Source organism: Panthera onca, chromosome A2 (assembly GCF_046562875.1).
Source record: "Panthera onca isolate mPanOnc1 chromosome A2, mPanOnc1 haplotype 2, whole genome shotgun sequence".
Classification (NCBI taxonomy): Eukaryota; Metazoa; Chordata; class Mammalia; order Carnivora; family Felidae; genus Panthera; species Panthera onca.
The window spans coordinates 116,725,317-116,752,436 of NC_138340.1; the positions used below are offsets into that span (position 1 = coordinate 116,725,317).

The window sequence follows — 27,120 nt, forward strand, 5'->3', positions numbered from 1 at the left end:
TTTGTATTTTATAGTCCCCAAAAGTTTGGGGACTCTGTGGCAATAGGGAATCCTGATTTTTTTTTTTAAGTTTATTTGTTTATTTGTTTATTCTTGAGGAAGGGGAGGGGCAGAGAGCAAAGAAGAGAGAGAATCCCAAGCAGGCTCAGCACTGTCAGCACAGAGCCCGACCTGGGGCTTGAACTCACAAACTGTGAGATCATGCTCTGAGCCAAAATCAGGAGTCAGATGCTTAACTGACTGAGCCACCCAGGTGACCCTGATTTCTTTTTAAACAGTCGCATGATATTCCATTGTAGAAATGGACCACAATTTAACAGGTATCTTACTGGTGAGCCTTTAGGAGGTTGTTTTTAATCTCTAGCTATCACAGACAAATGTTAATAATAATATAATAAACATATAACAATATGTAATTTTATACATATGTGAGTATAGTCACATTAAAAATTCCAGTAAGTAGAACTATGTCAAAGAGGGTGTACATTTATAATTTTGACTGATATTTCATATGCTTCAAAAGCATAAGTGGAGAGTGCCTGTTTCTCAACCTCCCAGGAACAGGGATTCTTACCACACTTGTTTCCCTATTCTAATAAAGGGATGTGTCTAAAATAAGCCAGTCTGCATACCCAGTACTTGACTATGAAACAGAGGAGCCCAGTTCTGTAGGAACTGTAGTTGCCACTTGGAATTTCTGTGGACACTCCCCTTGTTCCTACATTCCTCTGTCACCTCTTTGCCAGGACCACTACTGCTGAAGAATTCTTGCCTTTTCTCCAGCTCTTTATTTGCCACATCTAATAGCGTGATAATTTAACAGACAATCAAGAGGAAAAAGAGCCACCTGGCTGCATCCATGTTCTGTCCTTTTCCATTCCAGACATAATTCTAGATGGTTTCAACAACAGCCTAGATAATGGTTTATATTTTGCATTTAAATGTTAATTTATTTCCCATAGAGCTCCACAGACTTTGTGGACTTTCACATTAGGTAAAATTGATGAATCTCCCTACCTAGTTCTTGAGACAGTTTAGTTACCTACAGTTTTTAATGATCCTGAATATACTGCAATGAACATCTTTATAAATATAATTTCCCTTGTTTAAAAATGACATGAGGTGCGCCTGGTTTGCTCAGTGAAGTGTCTGACTCTTGATCTCAGCTCAGGTCTTGATCTCAGGGTTGTGAGTTCAAGCCCCATGTTGGGCTCCATGCTGGCCATGAAGCCTACTTAAAAAAAAAGAAAACAAAAAAAAACCAGACACAAGACCCTAGATGATTTATGAAAGAAAAAGAAAAAATTAGCCTACTTAAAGGTATATGTGTATATCTATCAATTGATCAGTAAATCAACTGATCAGTCTGTTAATCTATCCATTTATCTATCTCTTGCCTTTAAAAAATAGTTAAAGATGTCTTGTTTTTAAAATATTTAAACAAAGTTATGAATATTCTGGGATGAAACTCTGGTTGATCTTCATTTGCTTATCTCCTGAGTCTGGGGAAATGATCAGAAGGGATCTGGCAAAACCCACATTGACTCCAGGGGGAAAAAGCATTATATTTTGGGGATGAATAGTACTTTTTGCTATTTTGGAATACAGACTTTATTTCTGCTGCTGACAGATCAGTAGCTAATTCCTCCTAGAAGTGTTCATGTTATCCATTAAAACACAATGGCAACCAAAACAAAACAGAAACAGAAAACAAAAAAACGAAAAACCAACCAACCAACCAACAAACCCCAAACAAAAAAACCCTGGCTTCCCTGAAAGCAAGACTGGGGTGGAAGGGGTAGGGCAGAAGCCTGTGGCTTTTCTGTGTATGCCTGTTTTAATGTTGATTTTTTTTTTTTTTATTAAACCAATAAAAAAGCCCCTAAAACCATACAAAGCCCTGGCCAGTAGCCAGGAGAGCCAGGTGCCAGTCCAGGACATTTCACTGGGGCCTCCTATGTTCCCTGGGCCTTTGCTTCTGCCCAGTTAATATAAAAGAGGGGGTAAAGGGCTGATGATCTCTGATGCCCCTTCTAGATCTTTAAGTTTATTTTTAACAGGACTTTAATGGCAAGTTATTTTAAAACTAACAGTAAATGTTCCAAATCCAAACTGAAGTGTTTTGTAACTTCTGCAATTCAAGAATTAGACCACTTGCAGGGCACCTGGGTGGCTCAGTCCGTTGAGTACCTGACTCTTGATTTCAGCTCAGGTCATGATCCCACGGTCATGAGATCGAGCCCCATATTGGTCTCTGTGCTAAGTGTGGAGCCTGCTTAAGATTCTCTCCTCTCTCTGCCCCTCTGCCCAACTTGTGCTCTCTCTCTCTCTCTCAAAAAAAAAAAAAAAAAAAAAAAAAAAAAAAAAAAAAATTAAAAAAAAAGAAAGAATTAGACCACTCAGAATTTCCATTTTCCAGGGGAGAAGTTTCTGCACTCTGAAGCAAGAAAAACACCAAGAAGGCTCTCCTTTGGGGAGGGGACAGCCCATTTACTCTCTTCATACTGGAAGCATCAGGTGTCACCAGTACCTATCCACCAATGACCCACACAATATGCGCACACACCTGAAAAACCGCGGCTGGTGTTCCACATTATTTTCTTCTAAGACCCGTCGCCTTTCTCTCTGTAGCTGTTCAATCCTCTGCTTTTGTATTTCAGCTTCTTCCAAGTTCCCTTCTTCTAGGAACCTGAGGAATTAGGGAAAAAAAGCAACACAAATTCCGAGAAAATACTGTAATCATTACTTCTAGAATTCTGTATCTAAGACTGGATATTCAAAATGCTTCCCTATAGGTAAGAACCCCCCTTCAACCTTTAAAACAGTATTTTGGGGTAGTTAGGGAAGACATCATCATCATCATCATCATCATCATCATTATTATTTTAAATGTTTATTTATTTTTGAGAGAGGGACAGAGAGTGAGCAGGGGAGGGGCAGAGAGAAAGAAGGACAGTGGATCCAAAGTGGGTTCCGCACTGACAGCACAGAGCCCGATGTGTGGCTCAAACTCATGAACTGCGAGATCATGACCTGAGCCAAAGTCGGACGCTCAACTGACTGAGCCACCCAGGTGCCCCAAGATATTATTTTTTGAACTGGTGACATAGACATGGCTCAAAAAATCAGATCTATAAAAAGGAATTTGTCCCTTTCATCCCCATCTCTCATCCCACCTGTTTCCTCACCATACCTTTTGCCTGTAGCCTCAGAGTACATCAAACTTTTGAATCTTGCTACCTGATACATTAAGAATTAGTATGTCTATATATTTTTTAAAAATATGCATTTCTTGGGGCACGTAGGTGGCTCAGTCGGTTAAGCATCCAACTCTTGATTTCAGTTCAGGTCATGATCTCACAGTTCGTGAGTTTGAGCCCCGCATCGGGCTCCATGCTGACAGCGCAGAGCTTGCTTGGGTTTTTTTTTTTCCTTTTTTTTTTTCTTCTCTATCTCTCTGCCCCTCCCCTGCTTGCTCTCTATTTCTCCCCCCCCCCCCAAAATAAACTTTTAAAAAAATTTTTGAAAATAGGCATTTCTTTCAGTGGGACTAAGCATCTTTTCATATGTTTAAGGGATATCTGCATTTCCTACTTTGTGAACAGTTCATTTTCCTATGTCTTTTTTTTTTTTTTTTTTTTTTTTTTTAGTGAGTTAGTCTTGATTTTTGAAACCAATTCATGAAATGAGTTGAAATATAGATTTCCCAGTTTGTCGTTTGTCTTTTTGGCTCTGGGTATAAAAATATTTTTTTACTTTGCCATGAAGAAGTTTGTTGTTTTTTTTAAATAAAGTCAAATATATAATTTTCCTTTTTCCTTTCTGGGTTTTGAGTCTTAATTAGGCCCCAGGGCAGAGATAATTATTTCTATTATACAGAATAGGAAACTGAGACTAAGAAAGATGACACAGCTTGTGGCCAGCAAACCTAGAATGAGAAGTTAGGTTTTTATGCACCAAAATAATTTAAATCTGAAGTGTAAAGGAATTGGGTGTTTTTCACTCTTTCAAATACACAGTTATAAGTTCTATATTATTATAGGCAGTAAAACTCTTAAAAATAAACACTTTGGGGGGATATTTCAATAGAATTAAGCCTTTACTGATGAATAAAGGCCAGGCCACACATAGAATTAAGCTGGGCTCCATACCTCCCATGACATGATTGTTTTCAATCCTCCTAGACCTCTACTCCTAACGACATTGTCTCTCTCGGGCTCCTCTGATGGCCTGGGAGTTGTTAGTAAGACTCTTTATAAAGAGTTTTACATCGGGGGCGCCTGGGTGGCGCAGTCGGTTAAGCGTCCGACTTCAGCCAGGTCACGATCTCACGGTCCGTGAGTTCGAGCCCCGCGTCAGGCTCTGGGCTGATGGCTCAGAGCCTGGAGCCTGTTTCCGATTCTGTGTCTCCCTCTCTCTCTGTCCCTCCCCCGTTCATGCTCTGTCTCTCTCTGTCCCACAAATAAATAAAAAAACGTTGAAAAAAAAAAAAAAAAAAAAAAAAAAAAGAGTTTTACATCTCTGGAGATAAAGATCTTTAAAAAGTCCTTACCTTTGGTCTGGTCTAAATCGAGTGTCAGTAGGTGGTAATAAAGACTTTGACAATGGATCCATTTCATTTAATTCTAGGGCAAACTGTGTGAAGCCATAATATTGCTCATAGCCTTTTGGCATGGGATCTAAAAGAAAAAGAAATCATTCATTTCCAACTTCCTTTCATTTACATTACATTTTAATTCCTTCACCTTTTTCATCTCAAACCAGCTATTATTTTTTCTCTCTCAGCTCTAAATTCTTCCATTTCTATTAAAATATTCTGGCTAACAAATAGGTGTTGAATGTTCCTCCATAAATCTTTTTCTCTGTAAGTTTTCTTCTACCTACAAGGATAAGACCTCTTTTGTGTGGTCAGATAGGGAATTTATGTAATGCTGTGAAGTTTTTATACTGTGCAAGTTATAAAAATAATTTGTTACAAAAATAAACATGTGAAAAAGAACTCTGGGTCCATGTTTTCCTGACTAACAACACTCTCACTCTGGAGAATCCATTTTTCATTTAAGAAATGTCAAATCCTCCTGGAACTCTGTCTAGTACCTAAAATAGTGTTGAACCCATAGCAAGTGGTCAACGTTATTCTTTTTTCCATTTCTGCCCTTCCTTTTACCAAGTCTTGTCCCTCCATATCTTACACATTTATATTTAAAACTAACTCAGTGGAAGCCGGGAATAGACGTGGGATTATACCGGCAGAAATACCGCCAGCTGGATGTCAAGGGGACCGAATGAAGTAAGGCTGTTGGACCACTGGCATTTTACAGGATGCTTCCATCAAGTTACCCAGCTGCAAACATGTGTTAACCCTCAAGCAAAGGGAAGAATGAGTGGGAAGGTGATTCAGAGATCATCAGGGTTACCACTGCCACCACAGGCCCAGACGACAAGGCCCAGTGGGGGAAGGATGCCTCCACCCTTCAAAGGATGGGGCCACTGCCACAGTTTCAAGCTGCCAGGCTGCCACCACCCAGAGCCTTGGGCCCCTGCAATGTATCACTGCTACATTGGGAGTGACAGAATGTGTCCTCAATGGTCTGTGCTCTTGACACAGGTAAGTTGCCTGTATAACAAACACGGACCCATCCTCCCCCTTCCTTGTTAAGTAATAGCACACATCCTAATGATTTAAGTCACTATTAGAATGATTTTGTTTTATTTTGTTTTGTTTTGATCAGCCCAAAGCATTCTTGTGGTGGTATCTCAAAATGATGGTTTTATAATATGACCAAGACTTAAAAGATGGACAAACGTCTTAAAAGGTTTTGGGGACATATTATGAAGGTTTGGCTTCCCTAGCCCTTTCTCCCCATAGCTGCTCAAGGGCTATTTTTCTAGAATTACAAGAGACATCAGAGTGGCTAATGGTATTGGGTGAATCCGGGAGACCCCTGACTTTTGTAGAAGCCCCAGGTCACTCTTCTTGTCTACTGACAGTTTCCTCTTTATTCATTCTTACTCTAGAATGACTTCCTGTGCTTCACTAACACTCCTTAGTGCCCAAGATAGGCACAGGAGTGATGTGTGTGGCCTGGAAGATTTCCTCAGAGTGACCACGGATTAAGTGACCAATGGCTTTGTTCCAGGATTAAGAACCCAGGACCTAGCAGGCCAACTGAGGTGTTGTTGAGAAGCATAAGGATGAGGCTGAGATAATGATTACTGAATGAAAGAAGGGCTGGCCGCTCGAATGGAGTTCAAAGCAGGTAGAGGCTAGAGGTACGAGACAGACACTGCTGCCAGCCCGCCTGCGGTTCCTCTGGCCATGTCCCCCACCCCTGGCCCAGAACTGATTAACCCGAATACTAACTTGCTCTCCAGACACAGGTGGACGAGGAGGAGCCCCCACAGTAGATGCTTTCGTGCCATTTCCCGAAGAGCCGATGCACGGCTTTTCCATTCTTGTCAAATACCGTACCTTCAATCTCACGGGCATTAGTGCTCCAGTATTTTGCCTAGGATTCAAATATAAGTTATCTGTTTTTAGTACTTTGGGGTCAACTTATTACAGATATTAAGAGGAAAAGCAAAGGAAAGAGAAAAAAACCACAAGAATGATTCTGCATTAAAAAAAAATAATAATAAAATAAAAAAAAAGAATGATTCTGCATTGTATATAGTGTGCTGGTTCTGGGTTCTGGCTTTTTTTTTTTTTTTTTTTTAATTTTTTTTTCCAACGTTTTTTATTTATTTTTGGGACAGAGAGAGACAGAGCATGAACGGGGGAGGGGCAGAGAGAGAGGGAGACACAGAATCGGAAACAGGCTCCAGGCTCCGAGCCATCAGCCCAGCGCCTGACGCGGGGCTCAGAGCCTGACGCGGGGCTCGAACTCACGGACCGTGAGATCGTGACCTGGCTGAAGTCGGACGCTTAACCGACTGCGCCACCCAGGCGCCCCGGGTTCTGGCTTTTTAAACAAATCATACTTTTAATTACTTCATAGAAATTAACAGCTAACTCTTTATTTACAGTGTGCAACTGAACAAGCAACATTTGTGAAAGATACGGGTTTTCTCCCTACTTCTGCTACATGCAACGTCAGAAGGAAAGTCTCAGGTCTCACACTTCGGCCAAATAATGTGGTTGGCCTCTAAGCCCCTCCTCTGGAATAGCCATTCCCTGGATGTCCCTGTGGCTCTGACTACTGCAATTTAAGAGAGAAATAACTTGTATTTTTTTATTTTTCTAGATGGTAACTAGATAGCTTTTTGTAAACCAAGAAGGAGGCTCGTTAACATTGGTCATAATAAAGCAACCAATTTTCAGTTTCTCCGATTATTTCTCCCCCAAACTAGATTTGTTCATCGAATCCATTGGAACGTTAGGCAACCCTTATTTACACTGTGGAATGGTCCTGGGCTGAGAGAGCAGCTCAGCTCAGCTCAGCCTTGTGGGTTTTATACAGTACCACAAGGTGGCCAGCAGAGGGTGGTCTAACTCCCTAGAGTTGTGTGGGTTTTTTTTTTTTTTTTTTTAATCTCCCCATTACCTGGCTGCCCCCCAAAAAAAATCTCTAAAAAAGAACGGAAGGCATTACTTCATAAATCAAAACTCCCAGTGCTATTTTCAGCCAAAACAGAATCCATATTTGGAAACCAATAAAGTTGAGTGGCATTTTGGGGCCATATTCTGGTGGTTTGGTTTCCCCCTTCTGTGTCTACGAGGAAGATGGAAGGAAGGACAGAGTACAGCAGCATCACACAGCTGAATCAGAAATGTAAACCTGAGGTCTCTACTCAGGTAATAATGGAGGAAAGTGGCAACAGATACCGTCCAGGCTCTTAAGTGTATTCTGAAGCAGAAGTCTGGTTTTCTATTATAGACATTTGCTGACAAATCCAATGCTGGCAATACAAGGGGATGCCACAGAGGAAGGGCTGTGCTCCATTGGGAAGGGCCACATCTGCTTTCAGATTCTCTTTCAACACCAGAGGTACGTCCAGTGTGCCAATCCCCTCATTTCTTGTAGCCACAGAAATCTATTCTCTGGCCCTAAGTGTGTGAGTACTAAGTAGATGGTAGAAATGGGATTCAAGCACATTTCCTTGGGGAAAGTGCTGAGAACCAGGTGGCCTTCACCTGGCTCAGGGTGCTGAGCTACATGAAGTTTTCAAGGCAGAGTCATTTTTATATTACCTCAAACATTACTAGTCTGATTTATAGGATATAATACAGACCTCCATCTATCTCTCCATAATATCCCCTACAGGCTACAGGTGGTGTAGAGAGGTCCTGCATGAAATGCCACAATTAGAGCCTAATCTCTTGGCTTCTGATTTTGACCGTAATTAAATGCAAATGTTCCTTTAAGACCATGTTAAGTACATGATAATTTTAAGGGGAAGAGGAATCTAAGGGAATTGAGGCATTTGGAAAGGTAAGCAGACTATTCCACACTTTTGCCTTTGGCCAATCTGTTCATTTACCCTATGAATGTTCATGAGCCTTTCCAGACATCAGCCTACAGCAGTGAGCAAGATTAGACCAGGCTTTTGCTTCTCCAGAGTCACGGATGGTGAGGCGGGTGTGGGGAACAGAAGATGAAAACACACAAGTAAACCAACAGTGAGCAAGCTAACTATAGATGGGAATAAAAACTTTGAAGAAAATGGGATATGATAGAGACTGACTAAGAAGACAGGGCTGATGATGAAGGATCTGTGGAGAAGGGCTCCAAGCAGGAGGAAATGGAGAGAGAGAAAGGCCAGTGGGGTCAGAAGGGGAGGAAGGGTTGGTGGAAGCTGAAATCGGAGAGGAATGAGTGTGTTTGTGTGTGTGTGTGTGTGTGTGTGTGTGTGTGTGTGTGTGCGTGCGCACATATCCATATAGAGGCAGGTATGTGTGCATGTGCGTGTTCATATATGTGCGGCCAGCTGTGTGTGTGCAGGTGTGTGTGCATGCACTTGTGTTCGCATGTGTGTGTATGTGCCAGTGTGCGTGTTTGTGTGCATGTGTGAACATGGTGGGGGTGGGCAGTGCATAGTGCACAGGGCCTTGTGGGCCATTGTCAGGAGGCAGGCTTTTACTCTAGGAAAATACAGCGTGACTTTTATTTTTTTCATTCTAGTAAAACATAAATAACAAAATGTACCATTGTGATCATTTGTAAGTGTACAATTCAGTGACGCTAAGCACATTCACTATGTTGTGTAACCATCATCATTTTATATTTCTAGAGCTTTTTCATCTTCCCAAACTGAAACCGTGTATCCATGAAACACTAACTGCCATTCCCCAACCCACCAGCCCCGGGCATCACCATTCTACTTTTTGTCTCTATGAATCTGACTGCTCTAGGTACCTCAAAAGTGGAGTCACACAATACCTGTCCTGTGTCTGGCTTATTACACTTAGCATAATGTCTTCAAGCTTCCTCCATAAGGTAGCATGATGAATTACATTGTATAAGAGTCCCTCTGGCTGCTGCAGTTGAGGACAGACCACAGGGGAGTAAGAGTGGAAGGAGGGAGGCTCGAAGGGGCCACAACCCTGGTCCAGGTGAGAGGGGTTGGGAGGGGGGAACACCAGGGATCCCCCGGCATTGCTTGCCTGATGGCACAAGGGTGAAGGTGAAAAGTTCCCTGGGATGTCCTGTGCCCGGAGGCCCTGCTCTGCCAAGGCCTTTCTGGCGGTTACCTTTATGAAATTCACTTTGCAGTGGCAGGAGTCATCATTCAGGTTCTTGATGACAATCTCCCCATAGTGCTCAATCCATCTCTGCCCACTTAAGATGTTATGGATGCAAGAGGTCACTTTGTTCCACTCAAAATGATCTCCAAAGCTAAAAAGGAGGAAATGGTGGCATTAACAATTCCCAGAAGAGCCAGCAGCAAATGCAAACAGATATTGCTATTTAAAAAAAAAAAAAAAAAAAAAAGTCACATAATGAATTACTCCTTCCTTCATTTCCAGAACCAACTGGGTGCCTAAGCCATGCTGGGCATTCTGACTTCCATTCCCCCAGGAGTCATCCGTGTCACAGAGGGGAGCAGCAGTCAGAGACGGCCACTCTGGAAGCTGACAGGGCCTTCACTGGAAGCTGGTGATGTCCTCGAACAACCCACCTCTCCTTTGACAGAGGAGAAAACTGAGAGCCAGAGGTGACTTGCCGAAAGTCACCAAACTAGAAAACGGAAGAGGCAATGGGGAAGGTGGGGGCATCTTCTACAATCTGCTCTCTACACACATACGCACATGCATACACACATATGTGTATATATGTGCACACGCATACATATGTATATATGTATATGCAAAGACACATCTATGTTATAGATAAATCTTTCTTTAAAAATTTTTAATGTTTATTTATTTTTGAGAGAGAGACAGAGCGCAAGCAGGGGAGGGGAAGAGAGAGAGGGAGACAGAATCTGAAGCAGGCTCCAGGCTCTGAGCTGTCAGCCCAGAGCCTGGTTGCAGGGTTTGAACTCACAAACCACAAGACCATGACATGAGTGAAAGTCAGATGCTTAACCAACTAAGCCACCCAGGCGCCCCTATTTTATATATACATCTTACACATATCTTAAATCTTTTTACAATGAGAAAGTATTCAGACTTACAGAGTCATATAATAATTACGAGGATAATGATAATAAGACCAAACACTTACATGGCATATACTATTTGCCAAGTACTCTTTAAAGTGCTTTATGTACATTATTCCTTTAATCTTCATAAACCCTGCAAAGTAGGTGGTTTATTTCTCGTGTTTTATAGATGAGGGAACTAGTGATCAGAATGATTAAGTAACCTGCCCAAGGCTTTGCAATTAGTAAGTGGCAGGGTGAGTACATGAGTCCTATTAGCCCAGTCCCAGAGGCCACACTCACAGCCATTTGGCTTTATAAATGAGTACCAATAATCTCTGTAGGATCAAGTCCATATCTTTCTTTAAAGGAATTCTGACAGTTAGGTAGGACAACAATGTTAAGGCAAACCACCATTCTTAATTTTGTTAGAAAGTGGAAACGAGTTTTAAAAGAGCTTTTGTTCAATGAACTTTGGTTTCCAGGTGGCATTTCTGTTTGAAGAAAATGTGAGCTTGTCAAAATGAGGTACATTTGAACTTACTGTCAAACCAATGAAAAGGGAAAAAACATATACTCAACACCATGGGGGACAATGGGAGTCCCATTCCTAAAGCTGTATCTTGGCCCTAAATTCTATAAAGTTCCTAAGCACAGAAGAACTTACGCTGGCAGAGTCACGTGGGTGGTGCCAATAGGGACAATTTCCATGGATTTGCCCCAGAATTTGTTTTTCCATCTCACATCTGAAATGAAATACCAATTAGTACATATTTAAAAGGAGAGCCATACAGATCAGAGAATTCTTAGGCTGCATGAATGATCAACCACTATATAGAACCTCTTCATAATAAAATTCATTATTATACAGGATAAGTTTTCATTCAATATATGTACCAATTGAGTATCTGGAAGAGAATCGGGGAACTGAAATTATAAGGTAAGTTCCTTCCCTTAGGAGAACTCACAGTATGAAAGGGAGACAAAAGTGAAAAGAAGTAATGCCCACAAAGAGAGGCACAGGCTGTAACTGAGTATATTTAAGAAATGGAACCATAGAAGTAGGAATGACCAACATGCTTGGGGGAAAGCATCAGAAGAGGCCTGTCTGAAGGGGGCACTTAGACTGGGCTCCGAAGAATAAGCAGGAGTTCACTAGGCAGGAAAAAAAGCAAAAGAAGGCAGAAGACAGCTTGTTCAAAGGGAGAGAGGTATAAGAGAACATGGTGTGGTTCTGTCCCACAGGTCTTGGATTGTTCAGCAAGACGAGCTGAAAGACAGACTGAGTACAAAAACAATGGGCTCTAGAAGCCAGGCTAAGACATCTGGTGTGTATATGCTGGGGGAAAATAAGATGTTTGGTTAGACAGAAAACTCATGCGATTAGATACAGACTTTGCAGAGGCAATTGGGACCAATACAGAAAATGGACCAGGAGCACAAAAGATGAGAAGCAAGGTGACAGGTTACAAGGTTGCTGTAATTGCTCCAAGGATAAGTGAGGGTGAAGTGACCTAAGGCCATAGCAGACAGAGTAGAAGGGAATGATCCCAAAACCAGGAAAGAAGTAGGAATAGAACTAGCTGACAAATTAGATGCCGATTGTGACAGACAGGGAGAATTTGTAGATGGTCTCATAGTTTTCTCATTTGCATAAATGGTGGCACCAACTGGAAGACACAAATGGAAAAAGAACAGAGTAAAAACAGAATTTTTAAAAAAAGGAATAGAAAAACAATGGCAGAGAGGGTGATCCCTCTGACTGCTGCATGACAATACACAGGCCATAGGGGAGCAAGGTGAAAGGAGGGAGGCTGGTAGGGGGCCATGGTCATGATGCAGGGGAGTGATAGGGCTGGGAGCAGGCAGCCCTTGGCCACATGATTTCACGTCTATAAAATATTCCTAATAGGAAAATCCATAGAGATAGAAAGTAGGTAAGGGATTGCCTAAGGATGGAAGAGGTTGATGGAAATTAGAAGCTGGGGTGGGGTAGGTACTGGTAGGTAGGTGGGGGTGGTTTCTTTTGGAGTGATGAAACTGTTCTGTCAGTGGGAATGCAAACTGGTGCAGCTGCTCTGGAAAACAGTGTGGAGGTTCCTCAAAAAATTAAAAATAGAACTACCCTACGACCCAGCAATAGCACTACTAGGAATTTACCCAAGGTATACAGGAGTGCTGATGCATAGGGGCACATGAGCCCCAATGTTTATAGCAGCACTTTCAACAATAGCTCAATTATAGAAAGAGCCTAAATGTCCATCAACTATGGATGGATACATACAATGGAATACTACTTGGCAATGAGAAAGAATGAAATCCTGCCATTTGCAGCAACACGAATGGAACTGGAGGGATTATGCTGAGTGAAATAAGTCAGTCAGAGAAAGACAGATACCATATGCTTTCACTCATATGTGGATCCTGAGAAACTTAACAGAAGACCATGGGGGAAGGGAAAGGTGGATAAAGTTACAAATAGAGAGAGAGGGAGGCAAACCATAAGAGACTCTTAAATACAGAGAACAAACTGAGGGTTGATGAGGGTGGGGGAGAGGGGAAAGCGGGTGATAGGTATTAAGGAGGGCACTTGTTAGGATGAGTACTGGGTGTTGTATGGAAGCCAATTGGACAATAAATATTAAAAAATATTCTAAAATTGATTGTGATGGTAACTGGACAACTTTGTGAATATACTAAAACTCAGTGAATTATACTTTTTAATAGGGGAATTGTATGACATACAAATTTTATCTCAATAAAGTTGTTACCATAAAAAGATAATTGGCTGTTTAAAGCAAAAACAGTAATGTTGTATTGTGGGGTTTATAAGGTACGTAAATAAAATGTTATGTTCACAGTAGCACAGAGGTCACAGGTTAGGAGAAGGGAAATGGAGGTATACTTTTGTAAGTTTATTACACTATATGTGAAGTGGCATATTACTTGAAGATAGGCTATATTAAAGATACATAATATAAACCCTAAACTAACAACTAAAACAATGAAACAGAGGTTTTAGCTAATAAGCCAACAAAGGAGGTATGATGGAATCATAGAAAGTACTCAGTCCCAAAGAAGGCAGAGAAAAAAACAAGGTGAACAAAGAACAGATGCAACAAACAGAAAACAGATAATAAGAGGCCACATTTAAACCCAACTTCATCAATAATCATAATAAGTGTAACTGGCTTAAACAACCTGATTAAAAGGCAGAGAAATGTCAGATTGGGTTAAAAAGCAAGAGGGGCACGTGGGTGGCTCAGTTGGTTCAGTGTCTGACACTTGATCTGGGGTCAGGTCATGATCTCACAGGTTTGTGAGGTCAAGCCCCACATTGGGCTCTGTGTTGATAGCATGGAGGCTACTTAGGGGATTCTCTCTCCCTCTCTCTCTCTCTGCCCTTCCCCTGCTCTCTCTCTCTCTCTCAAAATAAATAAATAAACTAAAAAAAAAAGCAAGATTTGGGAGTCATGAGCCTATGGGAATAGGTGGGATTGCCCAGGAAAAGGCTGATGAGAAAGGAGAATGGAGGCTGAAGAGAATACTGTTGTGTAAGGTAAGGGGCACACAGAAACTACTTGGGAGAAAATCCTTCCCATCACATAATACATCACATCATCATCATCATAATATGCTTCCGTGGTCAGTGACTCTTAGCAATTAGGAAGTTAGAGATCTTATAAGAATTCTTCCCAGAGGGTTTCAGTGAAAGTTAGAGAAGTTTCTAATCAAGCTTCAATTCTAAACTTTACTGGCAAAGATTCTGAAAGGGAACTACGGTACTTGCAACCTAAAGCGATATTGTCTCCAGAGAGAGGAACTGAGTGGCTGGGGGTTGGGGTGGAGGGAGGGGATTATTATTATTATTATTTTTTGCAAAATATTCTTTTATATCTTTTAACTTTTACAGAGTTTTTTTGAAAAGGCAATGTGGTAACTCAGGTGTTATCACTGTGAGCAGAGAAAAATGCTTTAAAAACTGATGTGTGCTCATTGTTTGAAAATCATTGTTTGAAAACCCAGGATGTTCAAATTCTCCTCCTAAAGTACACTCTGCCTTTTGAATACATATATAACTTAACAAAATTAATTAATCCATTTAGGAAATATTTTCAGTCTTATTTATTCTTCAGAACAACCCACCCTCCTCCCAAATCCAAAATATAAACTGAATATAGGGACAACAACTCCCCAACTAAAAAAAAGTCAGCAATATAAAATGTGATGTTTAGGGGTGCCTGGGTGGCTCAGTCGGTTAAGCGTCTGACGTTAGCTCAGGTCATGATCTCACAGTCTGTGAGTTTGAGCCCCGTGTTAGGCTCTGTGGTGACAGTTCAGAGCCTGGAGCCTGCTTCCGATTCTGTGTCTCCCTCTCTCCCTGTCTCTCCCCTGCTCATGCTCTGTCTCTCTCTGTCTCAAAAATAAATAAAAACATTAAAAAAAAATTTTTAATAATAAAATGTGATGTTTAGAAAAAAAATTAAATTTTTCAAAAGCAAAAAGAACCCTGTTGTCTAGACTCATAAATGCCTGTAAGTATTTAGTGTCTCTTGAAATACACAAGGCATTTCAAGTGGCTGTGGAATTAGAGAAAAAAGTTACAGGAATAAAATGGTGGTGGCCTAGACATAGATGGAAAAAAAATTTTTTTAAGGGAACAACTTAAATTATCCTCCTGAATCCTTAATTATGAAGTAGACAAATATCAGTAACTGTTCGGAGATGAAGGCATGAACACCAAGTGGTGTAAATCCATCTGACAAAGCCCAAGTCCAGGGCATACTTTTGATCTTAACAAGCACTTGCCATAGTTCCTGATTAAAACAAATCTATAACATTACAAAAAATGATGGAGGCCAAATATATTAGCACATTACCTTGCCAGAAAACAAAATTTCCAGACTCAGCGTGACATGCAGAGATAGGTGGATGGTGGCTGACCTAATGGAAGTAAAATCCAGAAAACAAAAAATTAATTGACTTTCGCGTCTCATAAAATCCATTCCTTCACCCTTGGCCTTGAGATGTAACAGTGTGCAGTGTCAAAGCGAATGAGAAGTTTAGTTTTCCTTCAACAAGTCTGTCCTCAAGAGGGCGCTCCTGATACACTCAGCCCTGATTTGCTCAAATTCCCCAGGCCTAAGAAGAAATCAGGTGATGGAAGCGTCTGGAAGCTCTGGGAAAAACAGCCAAAGAGGCAAATGTTGAGGATAAAGAGATGTTTTGGAAAGTGTGAAGCAAAAGCAAGGGCATGCAAGGGAGCCTGTTCATAAACCATATAATCTGACACTGGCTACCAATGTCAAAATCTCTATTAGCTGTTGTGAAAGTACCTGCAAATGTCTTAATTAAGATGTCAGATAATAGATATTTTAGAATGCTACTTCTGAGCCACACTAAAATGTCTGGCTCAGATTTTGCTCCTTTGAAAGCTCTGTATCACAAAGCCCAGCCTCTTTCCAAATCACCTAAAAGACTGATTGATCCAAGATAATTTTTTAAAAGAATAATGTTTCTATAAAAAAAAAAGAGCCAGGGCACCTGGGTGGCTCAGTCGGTTAGGCATCTGACTTTGGCCCAGGTCATGAACTCGCAGTTCGTGAGTTCGTGAGTTCGAGGCCTGCATCAGGCTCTGCGCTGACAACTCAGAGCCTGGGGCCTGCTTCAGATTCTGTGTCTCCTTCTCTCTCTGCCTGTCCCCTGCTCTGACTCTGTCTCTCAAAAAATAAAACAAAATGTTAAAAAAAAAATTTTTTTTAAAGAGCCAAACAGTCATTGAAGAAATGTTAGCCAACTGCTAAGATACACATTTTATTCATTTTCTGTCAAGATAAAAATATCTTCATTAAATAATGTAATTTTGTTCTAGGAAAGAGAATCCCCTGGAATGGAGACTATGGCACATCCCCCTGTGTTCTGTCACTGGGGTCATTATTTCTGTTTTATTCACTAATGAAGAAGCTAAAGGAAAAATGGCTCCTGAGTTAGATTTCCTTGTTATCTTAGTAACTCCAGGCATGTGAGTGGCGAATGTACCGTTACTAGGATTCAGTACCAGTGAAACCAGAGTTATGCCGACAACAATGTTTCAAAATTTCTGTGACTTAGCTGGTTCTCAGTGAAGTATCTTATACTTAGAGCATCTAGCCTAATACCTTCACGTCACCCATGAGGAGACCAAACCCAGAGAAACTAAGTAACATTTCCCAAACACATTGAGAGGGAAGAGAGAGAGGTGAAAGGCAGCAGTTTTGGTGCGTATCAGTGGTTTCCAGGGAGGAGGTGACTCCTCTTACCTTGCTCTGGACCCTCAGCTGTAACAAGGAACATGATACGAAAACCACTCATAGGTGCCACTCTGCTGGGTGAGGAACTCAGGGAGAGAGCCATGCCACATACACATTTAACTGATGGCATTTCAACTGTGCCAGCTTGACCCGATTTCAACAGGGCAGGTATCTTTCAGGTCTCAGTGACCATAAATCCTAGTTCTGATACAAGGTGGGAGATGCAAATTTGCTGTCCCTTGGATGGTTTTAGTTACCACAGACCTCTTAAGAATGTAGCCCTTCTCCAAACAGACACAAGAAAAGACGCTCAACAACACTCATCATCAGGGAAATACAAATCAAAACCACAATGAGATACCATCTCATACTGGTCAGAGTAGCTAAAATCAATAACTCAGGAAACAACAGATGTTGGCGAGGATGTGGAGAAAGGGGAACCTTCTTGCACTGCTGGTGGGAATGCAAACTGGTACAGCTGCTCCGGAAAAGAGAGTGGAGGTTCCTCAAAAAATTAAAAACAGAGCTACCCTACGACCCAGCAATTGCACTACTAGGAATTTATCCAAAGGATACAAAAATGCTGGTTTGAAGGGGCACACGCACCCCAATGTTTATAGCAGTGCTCTCAATAATAGCCAAAGTATGGAAAGAGCGCAAATGTCCCTCAATGGATGAATGGATAAAGATGTGGTTTATATATATATATATATATATATAATGGAGTACAACTCGGTATGAAAATGAATGAAATCTTGCCATTTGCAACAATGATAGAACTGGAGGGTATTATGCTAAATGAAATAAGTCAGAGAAAGCTATCCCATGATTTTACTCGTTTGTGGAATTTGAGAGACTTAACAGATGATCATAGGGGAAGGGAAGGAAAAATAAGATGAAAATGGAGATGGAGGCAAACCATAAGAGACTCTTAAATACAGAGAACAAACAAAGTTGATGGGGATGAGGATGTGGGGGGGGTGGGTTAAATGGGTAATGGGTACTAAGGAGGGCACTTGTTGGGATGACCACTGGGTTTTATATGTAAGTAATGAATAAAAAAAATGTAGCCCCACTCTGTGCCTATGGGATTTTTCAGGTCAATTTTTACTTCCAGCATGCTTTAGAAGCCTAACTCCTAAAATGCAACTCTCTGCTGGCCTTCATTGTCTTCCTTTTTATTTTTTAATATAATTATTTTTTTAATGTTTATTTATTTTTGAGAGAGAGAGAGAGAGAGAGAGAGAGAGAGAGAGAGAGAACATGAGCAGGGGAGGGGCAGAGAGAGAGGGAGACACAGAATCCGAAGCAGGCTCCAGACTCTGAGCTATAAGTGTAGAGCCCGACTCTGGGCTTGAACCCACAAGCCTTGAGATTACGACCTGAGCCAAAGTTAGATGCTTAACTAACTGAGCCACCCAGGTGCCCCATTGTCTTCTTTTTTAATTGAACTCCTTTGGAGATACTTTTTCTCACAAAATGTTGCAAACCCATCCCTCTTTTCTCCCCACTGCCTCCGCACCCCTGCCTACCCCACACCCACTCCGGACTATCAATGAAAGCAGTGGAGTTAATTTTTAAACCTTGGGATCATATAAAACTAAATGAGGCAAGACAACACCCACACCCTACTTCTCCCCTCCCTTCCCCCTGTAGCAGGTGAGGAGCTATGGAATGTTTCCCCTCCCCCATAACGTAGGCATATGTTAAAGTAAATTATTAAAAGGCGATCGTATTTATTCCTGCAGAAACAATGTAGTAAAAAATGTAGGATTCACAGTTTTGATCAAGAATTTGGCATTTTGTAGGTGGGGCCAAATGTAAACATTAAAGCAAAATACAGTATATACAAACTATAAACGTCTTCTGTAATAATTTTAAATCCCAGAAAACAGGGATAAATATACTGTCCACATGAATTACAAAAGAAGCCCTATCAGTCCATAAAGCATATATATGTCCCATAAAATTATAGGCAACCTCGACCTTTTAAAACTATTGTGTCAGATACATGAATCAGTGCTTCGCAGAATGACTTTACATGGGTTCAAAGGATGTTTCCTGAATGAGTAAATCTCAACATTCACAGTATCAATGATTTTGCTTATTTGTTTTTTTCTGGCTTAAAAAGGCCTTTGGGAGTGATTTATTTGGTGCACATTTCTTTTAAGAAGTTTACAAAGCTTCTCAGGAAAATGAAATTGGTGTTTTCGTCTTCTTCGATATATTTCCTCACAACAGGTATTTATTCATGAAACATTTCTGGAACATTTGCCATGTGCTACACTAAGTGTCAGGGAACAAGGGAGCACTTTTGGGGTTCCATAGATATAGGTCCTAACCAGGCAACATCATCTACTGGCCGAATGGCCTTGAGCAAGTTTTTAAACATCTTGGGCCCGAGTGATCTCATCTGTAAAATAGGGCTAATGCCAGTGACTTTGCAAACAAAAAGAAGACACAATTAACATGTCAGGATCATCCACCGGTATGAAGTGGGCGGAGACTAAATTTTAGCCATTTTTCATGAGTAGTATTTCCACTTAGTTATCATGGTAACCTTGTGTCTTCATTCACCTTATTTTATAAATTAGGAAACAAAGGACCTGTCCAATGCTACACAGTTACTAAGTGACAAGGGGTGGTGCTTTACACCAAGGTCTTCTGATTCCAAATCCAATGCTCTTTGCTTTAGGTCCTAGCTGCTTCTCTATGGCTGTTCTCAAGGCTGAGCTCTGGTCACTTCCCAAAGCCTCCGCACACCATTAAGTTCCCATCTCGAGAATATTTAGACAAAGAATCTTTGGAGTCTGATCTTCTACTCTGAGTCTCATTTATTTCTTTGTAAAATGAGGTCTGAGGATCCCTCTGACTTCAAAATGCTCTAAATCTAACATCTATTCCCAATGTCTTCTTCAAATCCCAGCATCAGTGGATGTCAGCCAAATGGAAAAAGATTACACCAAGGCATAGACTAACTCAAAGGGCCCATTGAAAGGGGGTAACTCAAGGTTCGTAATTTAATCTTTGTTGATGGCAATCTTTCTAAAATCTACTGGAGTAGAGAATGATGGGCACAATCTAACCTTAGTATGGGATTTGATTGAGTTTCTATTCCTGTTATATCTTAACCCAGATGTAACCCAGAAAGGCATTGGATTTTGAGTTTGAGTCTGAACTGACCCAGTCCTGAAGCAGACACTGTCCTGTCTGTCAGGCTACTGGATAAATCCAATTTAAAGGGGTTCTTATCATCCCTCTCCACCCTCCCAATCAAACAAGAGCACTTTCTAATTGGTAAAAATTCTCAAACATTCAGGAAATTAGTATATATGGTTTTTATTGTGCAGGTATTTATATGCATCTTTCTTTCCACAAGCCCAAAAACAGTGAGTTCCCCTAGTGGTTGAAAATTCTTATAATTTATCTGTATATCTCAAGACTTACCTAATCATTAATAATTTCTGATTAGAACCTAATCATTTTTGATTTATGCTTTGAATGTACTTTATAGAAGAGGCAAGTGGTATGGGGAGAGGCAGATGGGGAAAGAGTATATTTCAATATTTGTGTATTTTTGTAAGTATATCTTTTTTAAATTTAGAAAAATATCCCTTAGCTACATCACTTCTGCAGCTGTCCAGAGACCTAATTTTTCAGTCTTCCTAGCTCCTGACTCGCCTCCTATCTTGAAGGTCAGCTTATGGAAAAGAGGACAAGTGCTAGGTAAGAAATCATGCAGAGAGGGACCAAGTGGCCATTCCTCCCACAGCATTCGTCATTTACTAATCAGTAAAAAGAAAGAAAAAAAAAAGAAAAAGCATATGATATGTCAGGCACTGTCCTAGTCACTGGGGATACAATGAGAAATAAAAGAAACAAAAACCTTCATGATTGCAAGATAGATAATAAAGAAATGAGTACATAATTTTTCAGTTGTGCCATGCGTTAAGAAGAAAGCAAGGCATGAGGATGGGGGGATGGTAAGCGGGAGTGCTATTCCAGACATGGTGGTAGGGGCAGGACTCTACAGTGGGAGGGTCTGGGGCTAAGAGAAATAAGGAAGTTAAGCACGTGGGAAACTGGGATAAGTGCATCCCAGACAGCACGGGCACTACTCAGGGCTGGCAAACACTCCGTATGTTGGAAGAGGGGCAACAAGTGCCTGGAGCTGAATGAGCAGAAGTGGGACAGGCATGCTCTCTGGAGCTAGCATCTTGGTGGGGCTTTGTGGGGCCATGGCCAGGAGTTTGGATTTTATTCCAAGTGACAAGGGAAATCACTGGAGGTTTTAGAGCAGGTGTTACTTGCATTTTGAAGCAATCGCTCTGGCTGTTGGGTGAGGAATTGGCTATGGAAACAAGAGACCAGTGAACGAGTCTATCACAACAATCCCAGTCACTGATTGCCTTTGCTTGGGCTTGGAGGCTAGCCCCAGTGGGGGAGGCAGTGAAAATGGCTGGCTTTGGAAGGAAGGCTTCTGAAGGAAGACCCCAGGATTTGCTGATAAATAGGATATGGATTCTAAGAAAAAGCTATTAAGGATGACGCCAAGGCTGCTGGCCTGATCTTTGGGAGAATGCAACTGCCAATTATTTTCTATTCCCCCATGTTCAGAGTTAATCACCTGGTTTGACAAGCACGTGGCTTCTTGCCAAAACAGAAACAAAAACACGTGAAGAGAGGACTTGACCCAGACGTGAAAAGCACTGGTTTACTTGCCTTGTATTCCATTTATTGCTAGTTTTATTTGAACAGCCTGAATTTCCTTTCTGATAACGTCTTTAAATAAGATGCCACTTTAATCAGTAGTAACTAACTCTGCCTACTAGTAGATCAAAGAACCACTGAGGGGTGACGGGCAGGGAGAGAAGTGATAGGAGTGGTATTTATAAGTCTGTCCAAGAATGTATGTTCAGGGTTCTCTTGATGAGTAACCGAAAAGCAAGAAGGGCTGAGGCTGGAGATCAAAGGAAAAAAGACTTCATTTGAATCTCTTACATTTTAGTAACCTTCAGTAACTCCATTCAGCTTTTCTGTCACGAACTCTCAACAGTACATGGCTGGAGGAGGAGGGTCCGGGGGGTGGGATAAATGGTAAAAATGACTCGAACAGTGATCAGACAGCTGACGTTCCAGATAATCAGGGATAGCCACTTTTAGGTAATAGCTTAACTGCATATGCTTTAGATACCAAACCTCTCCCAAAGGTATAAAAAGAGAAGCAAAGTTAACTGAAACAAGTTTTCTGACCTGTCCAGTCCCTGATGAAGCCCTGAGCCAGCTTGCTAGCCCTTTGCCAGGCAGCAGGGGAACTGAGTAAGGAAGAAACTGCCAGCAGGATGCTTAGTCCCTGAGGAGAAAAAGGGGGAATTCAGAAAGGACTTCAGAAAAAGGAAGTCATTTTTGAATTCCCCTTTTTCTGAGCTTATTTAAACAACCGAGGCTGAATCACATTTCTTGGCACAAAGCAAACTCCTCCCCAGAGAAGGTAGAACTGCCAGGGGTTAGAACACAGGACAGGAATGTTTATGACTTACTCCTGAATGTTGCTCATTCACAAAGGCCACTCCCCAGACCACAGTGGGAGCTGGGAACAAAGTCCTATGTGGGTTTGGAGGATGAAAGGTGTAAGTGACAATGGCAGGCAAAGTCCCAGAGTCTGATCGGCGCACATAATGCTCTATTCCCATTGGTAGCCAATGGCCTTGGCAGCTCTGAGTAATTACACTTACAAGAGACTCCAAGAAAGGTGAGGCAGGGAGGCCACCGGAATGGAAACATTCCAACATTTCTGGTGCAGGGCACTGGGAGATGCTAATGTTCCAGGCCTCCGTCTTCTTGCCTAGAATTGATCCTCACCTCATCTGCCACACAGAGGGTACTTTGAGGATCACATAAGATCCTGCACAAGTCCGAAAAGCATTTGCCTAGAACTGATCCTCACCTCATCTGCCACACAGCGGGTACTTTGAAGATCACATAAGATCCTGCACAAGTCCAAAAAGCATAAAGCACTCCGCAAACCTAACAGTTCATTTTTCTGAGGAAAATGTGAACAGCAAATGCTTTCTCTGGTTTCTGACCCCATGAGTCATTTTCATATTGCATTTGGGGGTTGCTTAGGTGAGAAACAATACAGAGGAGCAAGCTGTGATGCAGCCAAACTCTGCGAAGTAGCAATTACTTCAAATTTTTTGGCCACTGACTGGGTCGAACATCCACACCCCCAACCAAACCACAAAGCAACAACATTCAAAGGCTTCCGGAAAAGGACAGACACTGCTTTTCAAATCTAGAAAACTCAGTGGAAGAGCTGAATTACCCTAGTTTCCTTCCAGGTCCTTTCACTTGGATACATGGTTTCTATCAAGGTCCTTGTTAGAATAAACTTCCACCCTAAAATACCCATTTGGAGGTCCTACCCAGTTTATTAATCATTCGGTAAACTCTACTCACTGTGGAGAGGTGTAATAAAGCAAAGAAGGCCCCAAACTCTGAAAGCTGATGTATTATCACACGTATATAATGCACGACGGTAGAGTCACGCTGTCTCCATAAAGGGAGACTGTCTCCTAGGCCGGAAGCAGAAAGGGCCATCCTGGCAGGTGCCGGCATGAGACACAACAAACACCCTGGCACACTCTTTAGATGTGTTAAATTAGGTCTTCTTGCACAACGGGTCAGCTGGTCATCATAAATAAGGGTGAGAGGGGGAGTGCAGGAGGCTGAACTGAAGAGTCTCCTGGTAGCCCGGAAAAGGAGCCCTGGACAAAACCCTTTCCACTCCTGGGGCAACGGGCAGCGGAGCACACCAAATTCCACAGCCACCTCCCCTTCTTATTGTACACATACCTGGTGATTAAATTCCGGGTTCCCAAGTGATCTGTTTATGGCGAAAGTACGCTGGGTCATGCGACCAAGGCCCTCTGGTCCCCGTAAGAGGTCTATTTTTTTATAGTAAATGCACAGAACAGCACTCTTGTTTATATATCAGTTTCCTAAAGGATTAGCTAGAGTGAGTCTGTGCCTGAAAGACTCATCCATTCTTGGGTATCTGAGGCCATAGGCTAAATTCCAGACGGGTGAAGTGGCTCCATCGTGAGCAGGACTGCTGGTGCTACCATAGGGACGTCAGCTGTGAGGACTCCCGGCCGCCTCGTGGCTGACTTTCTGTCAGAGACTCGCCAGTGACAGGATGCCCTCTTCAAACCACTTGAATTAGTGGAATAGATACAGTATATCTTATTTACTATTCTTGACACTGCATATTAGAAAGCACTTTAAAAGTTGCCTCTAAATATGAGAGCAATAACCACGTGCTGAACGTTTACCATCTTCAGTGCAAGTATTTTATATCTCAGTGTATTATTTCACTAGAGCCTTACTGCGACCTATGAATCGCAGCTAAGCACAATCATTCCTATTTTATAAAGACACTACTGAGGCTCAGAAAGTTTAAGTAGCTCGTACAAGGCCACACACAGAGCATGTGGTGGGGTTAGGGTTGGAAAGCAGGTCTACGTTACATCGAGCACACCTTCTGCTACTAACAATGACTAGATCTCTTTCTTGCTTATTTCTTTGGGATCCATTTCACGGAACCAAAGACGAAGTTATGTAATGTTCTTTCTGTCTTTGTGCCCATGTGCCCAGGAGCTCTGCTTTCTCTCTCCATGGCACCACTGGAGGTACACAAGCAGATCCAGAATTTGGCCCTGCCTTGTCAGGGGCTCATGGGATTGAAGCTCAGCTTTACACCAGCTCACGTTACTAACTCTTTCCTTATACCACTCATCCTGTCCTGATTGTCTGCTGTAGTCCGGGCTATTTTTGGCCTTTATTTTTTCGCATGAACGCATATAATGCCATGGTAACCAAATTATATTTTCATTTATTCTCATTCCATTTTAGCATTAGTATTTAAATAACCCAGTTGAATCTGAATCTAATTATCTTATCCTTTTAACTACTGATTTAACCCCCCACATCCCCAATATCAGTGTTTAATTTCCTGTTTTAGCTTCTAATTGGCAATCTACTAAAAATGTGCTTTGGGATTATTGTATATTCATTCTCCTTTGGGTTTCAGAGAACACTGCTTGTAATTTCTAGTTGAGACAAGCACCATACTCTTAAGTCTGTCAGCTATATCAGCTTTCCTTTCCTATCCCCCAAATGCAAATCCACTGATAAAGGGGGCAGCAAGACAACAGGAAGGAAAGCAATAATATTCTAGCAACCCACCCACTTTTCCTCAGTTTTCTAAGAATTGGGAGGAGAGAAACGTAGCGAAGCAACTGTGTTTCATGTTCCTGGGCTAACATTTAGGGACATACAGAGGGCGGACGTGTCCAGTTGCTGTCATAAGCAGGGGTGAGAGGATTATTTTTTATTTTCTGTATCAATGCATCCTATCTTAGCGAAATAATTCCATATTGACAGATCCTTGAGAGGTTCCCAATATTCCGCTATTACCAACTACACTGTCATAATAATGACAGCAGACACTCATCTAAGGCTTTATACTCCATGTATCAGACACCGTTCCGAGTGCATTGTAGAGAGCATCTCATTTAACTGTCACAAAGCAGTGTGAGGTCTGTACCACTGTTACTATTTCCACTTTAAGGAGGAAACTGAAGCTAAGTAATTTGCGCTGGGTTACAAACAAACCTGTTGAGAGCTAGAGCTGAGATTTGAACCTAGGCCAGCACCAGAGACCCTGGTCTTTGTTCCTAAATATTATTACCTGCTAATGCTTAGGTGGGCAAGTCTCATGGAACCTCAAGGAACTCAGGCTACATAAGTATAAAGTATGTCCATCCATTAGAGGAAGACCGACACTGACCCCAGCCCCCAGCCCACTGCAGTCTCCCCACACCTGGAACAAGGCTGGATATGTGTGACATGCTCGGGAAAGATTCAGTGATTAAATAAATACATGAATGAATGGTTCCTCTTAAATGGAATCAAGAATAATGCCGTTATTTGATGCTATCCATTCTGATGGGGGCATTCATCCTCTAGAAGGACAATGTCAATGAGTAAGGGGGCATCTTACTTTAAACCTTAAATCACAGTTTGAAAAGTTGCCTCACTATGACTTTACACAAAGGGTGCTGTTGATGCCTATGGTCAAAGGCTCGCTCAGCACTGCTAGTACCTTCATGTGCCTGGGGGCAACTAGGTTTCAGGTGAAGGGAAATCGTTTCTTCTCTTTATGTGTAAAAGCACTGTAATTATCTAAGTTGCTTAAAGCCAGTGAAAAGTGGACAATAAATATTTCAAAAGCAGATGTAATAGAAGGCGTAAGCGACTCCTCTAGCACCAGTGGACGAAAAGGGTGTACATAACAAACAGAAAGGGTACATATCCACCTGCTCTGAGAAAAACCGGAAGCCTTTGTCCTCGCGGATACACTCATAGGTTTCTCCAAGAACAGGATTGAAGGGCTTGCTCCCAGCTCGGAAATAGCTAGATGCATATGCTGATACAGCAAAGGCTGCCACGTACACCTGAGGAGAAGGAAGAAAGAACTTTATTATTTCTTGGTCTCCAAGAAATCGTTTTACAAACACATGAACAAAATAAAACCTTTATTTCTCTCTTTATGGTTTGTTTTGGAAAGCCAACAATTTGTCTCTGGTTTAGAGACCACCAAACTAACTTTGGCTTAAAGTTGCAGGTTTAAATAATGTCCATCTTAGCCTAGAGACCAGTGAACCAAACATTTTCAAACTGTCCATCTGTTCTGATGCCTAAAAAGAGGCTTTCAAGAGCATGATATTTATCAAGGGATCTACCCTGTTTTTGAGCTGTTAAGTTCAGTACCTCTAAACCTGATGAAATCTGAGAATCCTGATTTTCAGGAAGGAGAAAGAAGAAGAGCATAAAAAGAGCCAAACTTCCCCAAATCCAGGAACAAGCAACCCTTCCTAATTTGATACTGTAGAAACCTACAAACTCATTTTGACAAAAGAAAATATGTGATAGTAATTCCCTGTCTGGGTAACAAGTCCCAGGACAGGGCACAGTGCCTTTAAAAGTGTCTTGCTTTCTGGGAGGAAAAATGAAAAATCAAAAGATAAAGGAAGGAAAAAACTATAGGTAAACATGAAATAAGCACTCACTGTGAGGCTGTCACCATCAAGTTCTCCTTTTGGGGCACCAAGGAGACGCGTTATTCTTTTTGCCTTTTTTGGCAAAGGGTGGGGTGCAGAACATTGAACCTAGTTAACAATCC

General features: G+C 41.6%; 1 protein-coding gene across 5 annotated transcripts in view; it reads right to left on the reverse strand.

The window, feature by feature from the left end:
• Positions 1 to 27,120, reverse strand: part of OSBPL3 (oxysterol binding protein like 3) — a 178,682-nt gene that overhangs the window by 4,931 nt on the left and 146,631 nt on the right. For all 5 annotated transcript variants that reach the window (XM_060632741.3, XM_060632739.3, XM_060632740.3 and 2 more), the window contains 7 exons: positions 26,255 to 26,392; positions 15,465 to 15,528; positions 11,252 to 11,330; positions 9,692 to 9,836; positions 6,365 to 6,509; positions 4,553 to 4,679; positions 2,567 to 2,689 (listed from right to left, as the gene is read on the reverse strand). In XM_060632741.3, the coding sequence (XP_060488724.1) occupies positions 2,567 to 2,689; positions 4,553 to 4,679; positions 6,365 to 6,509; positions 9,692 to 9,836; positions 11,252 to 11,330; positions 15,465 to 15,528; positions 26,255 to 26,392 (821 nt within the window). The remainder of the gene's footprint in view (positions 1 to 2,566; positions 2,690 to 4,552; positions 4,680 to 6,364; positions 6,510 to 9,691; positions 9,837 to 11,251; positions 11,331 to 15,464; positions 15,529 to 26,254; positions 26,393 to 27,120) is intronic.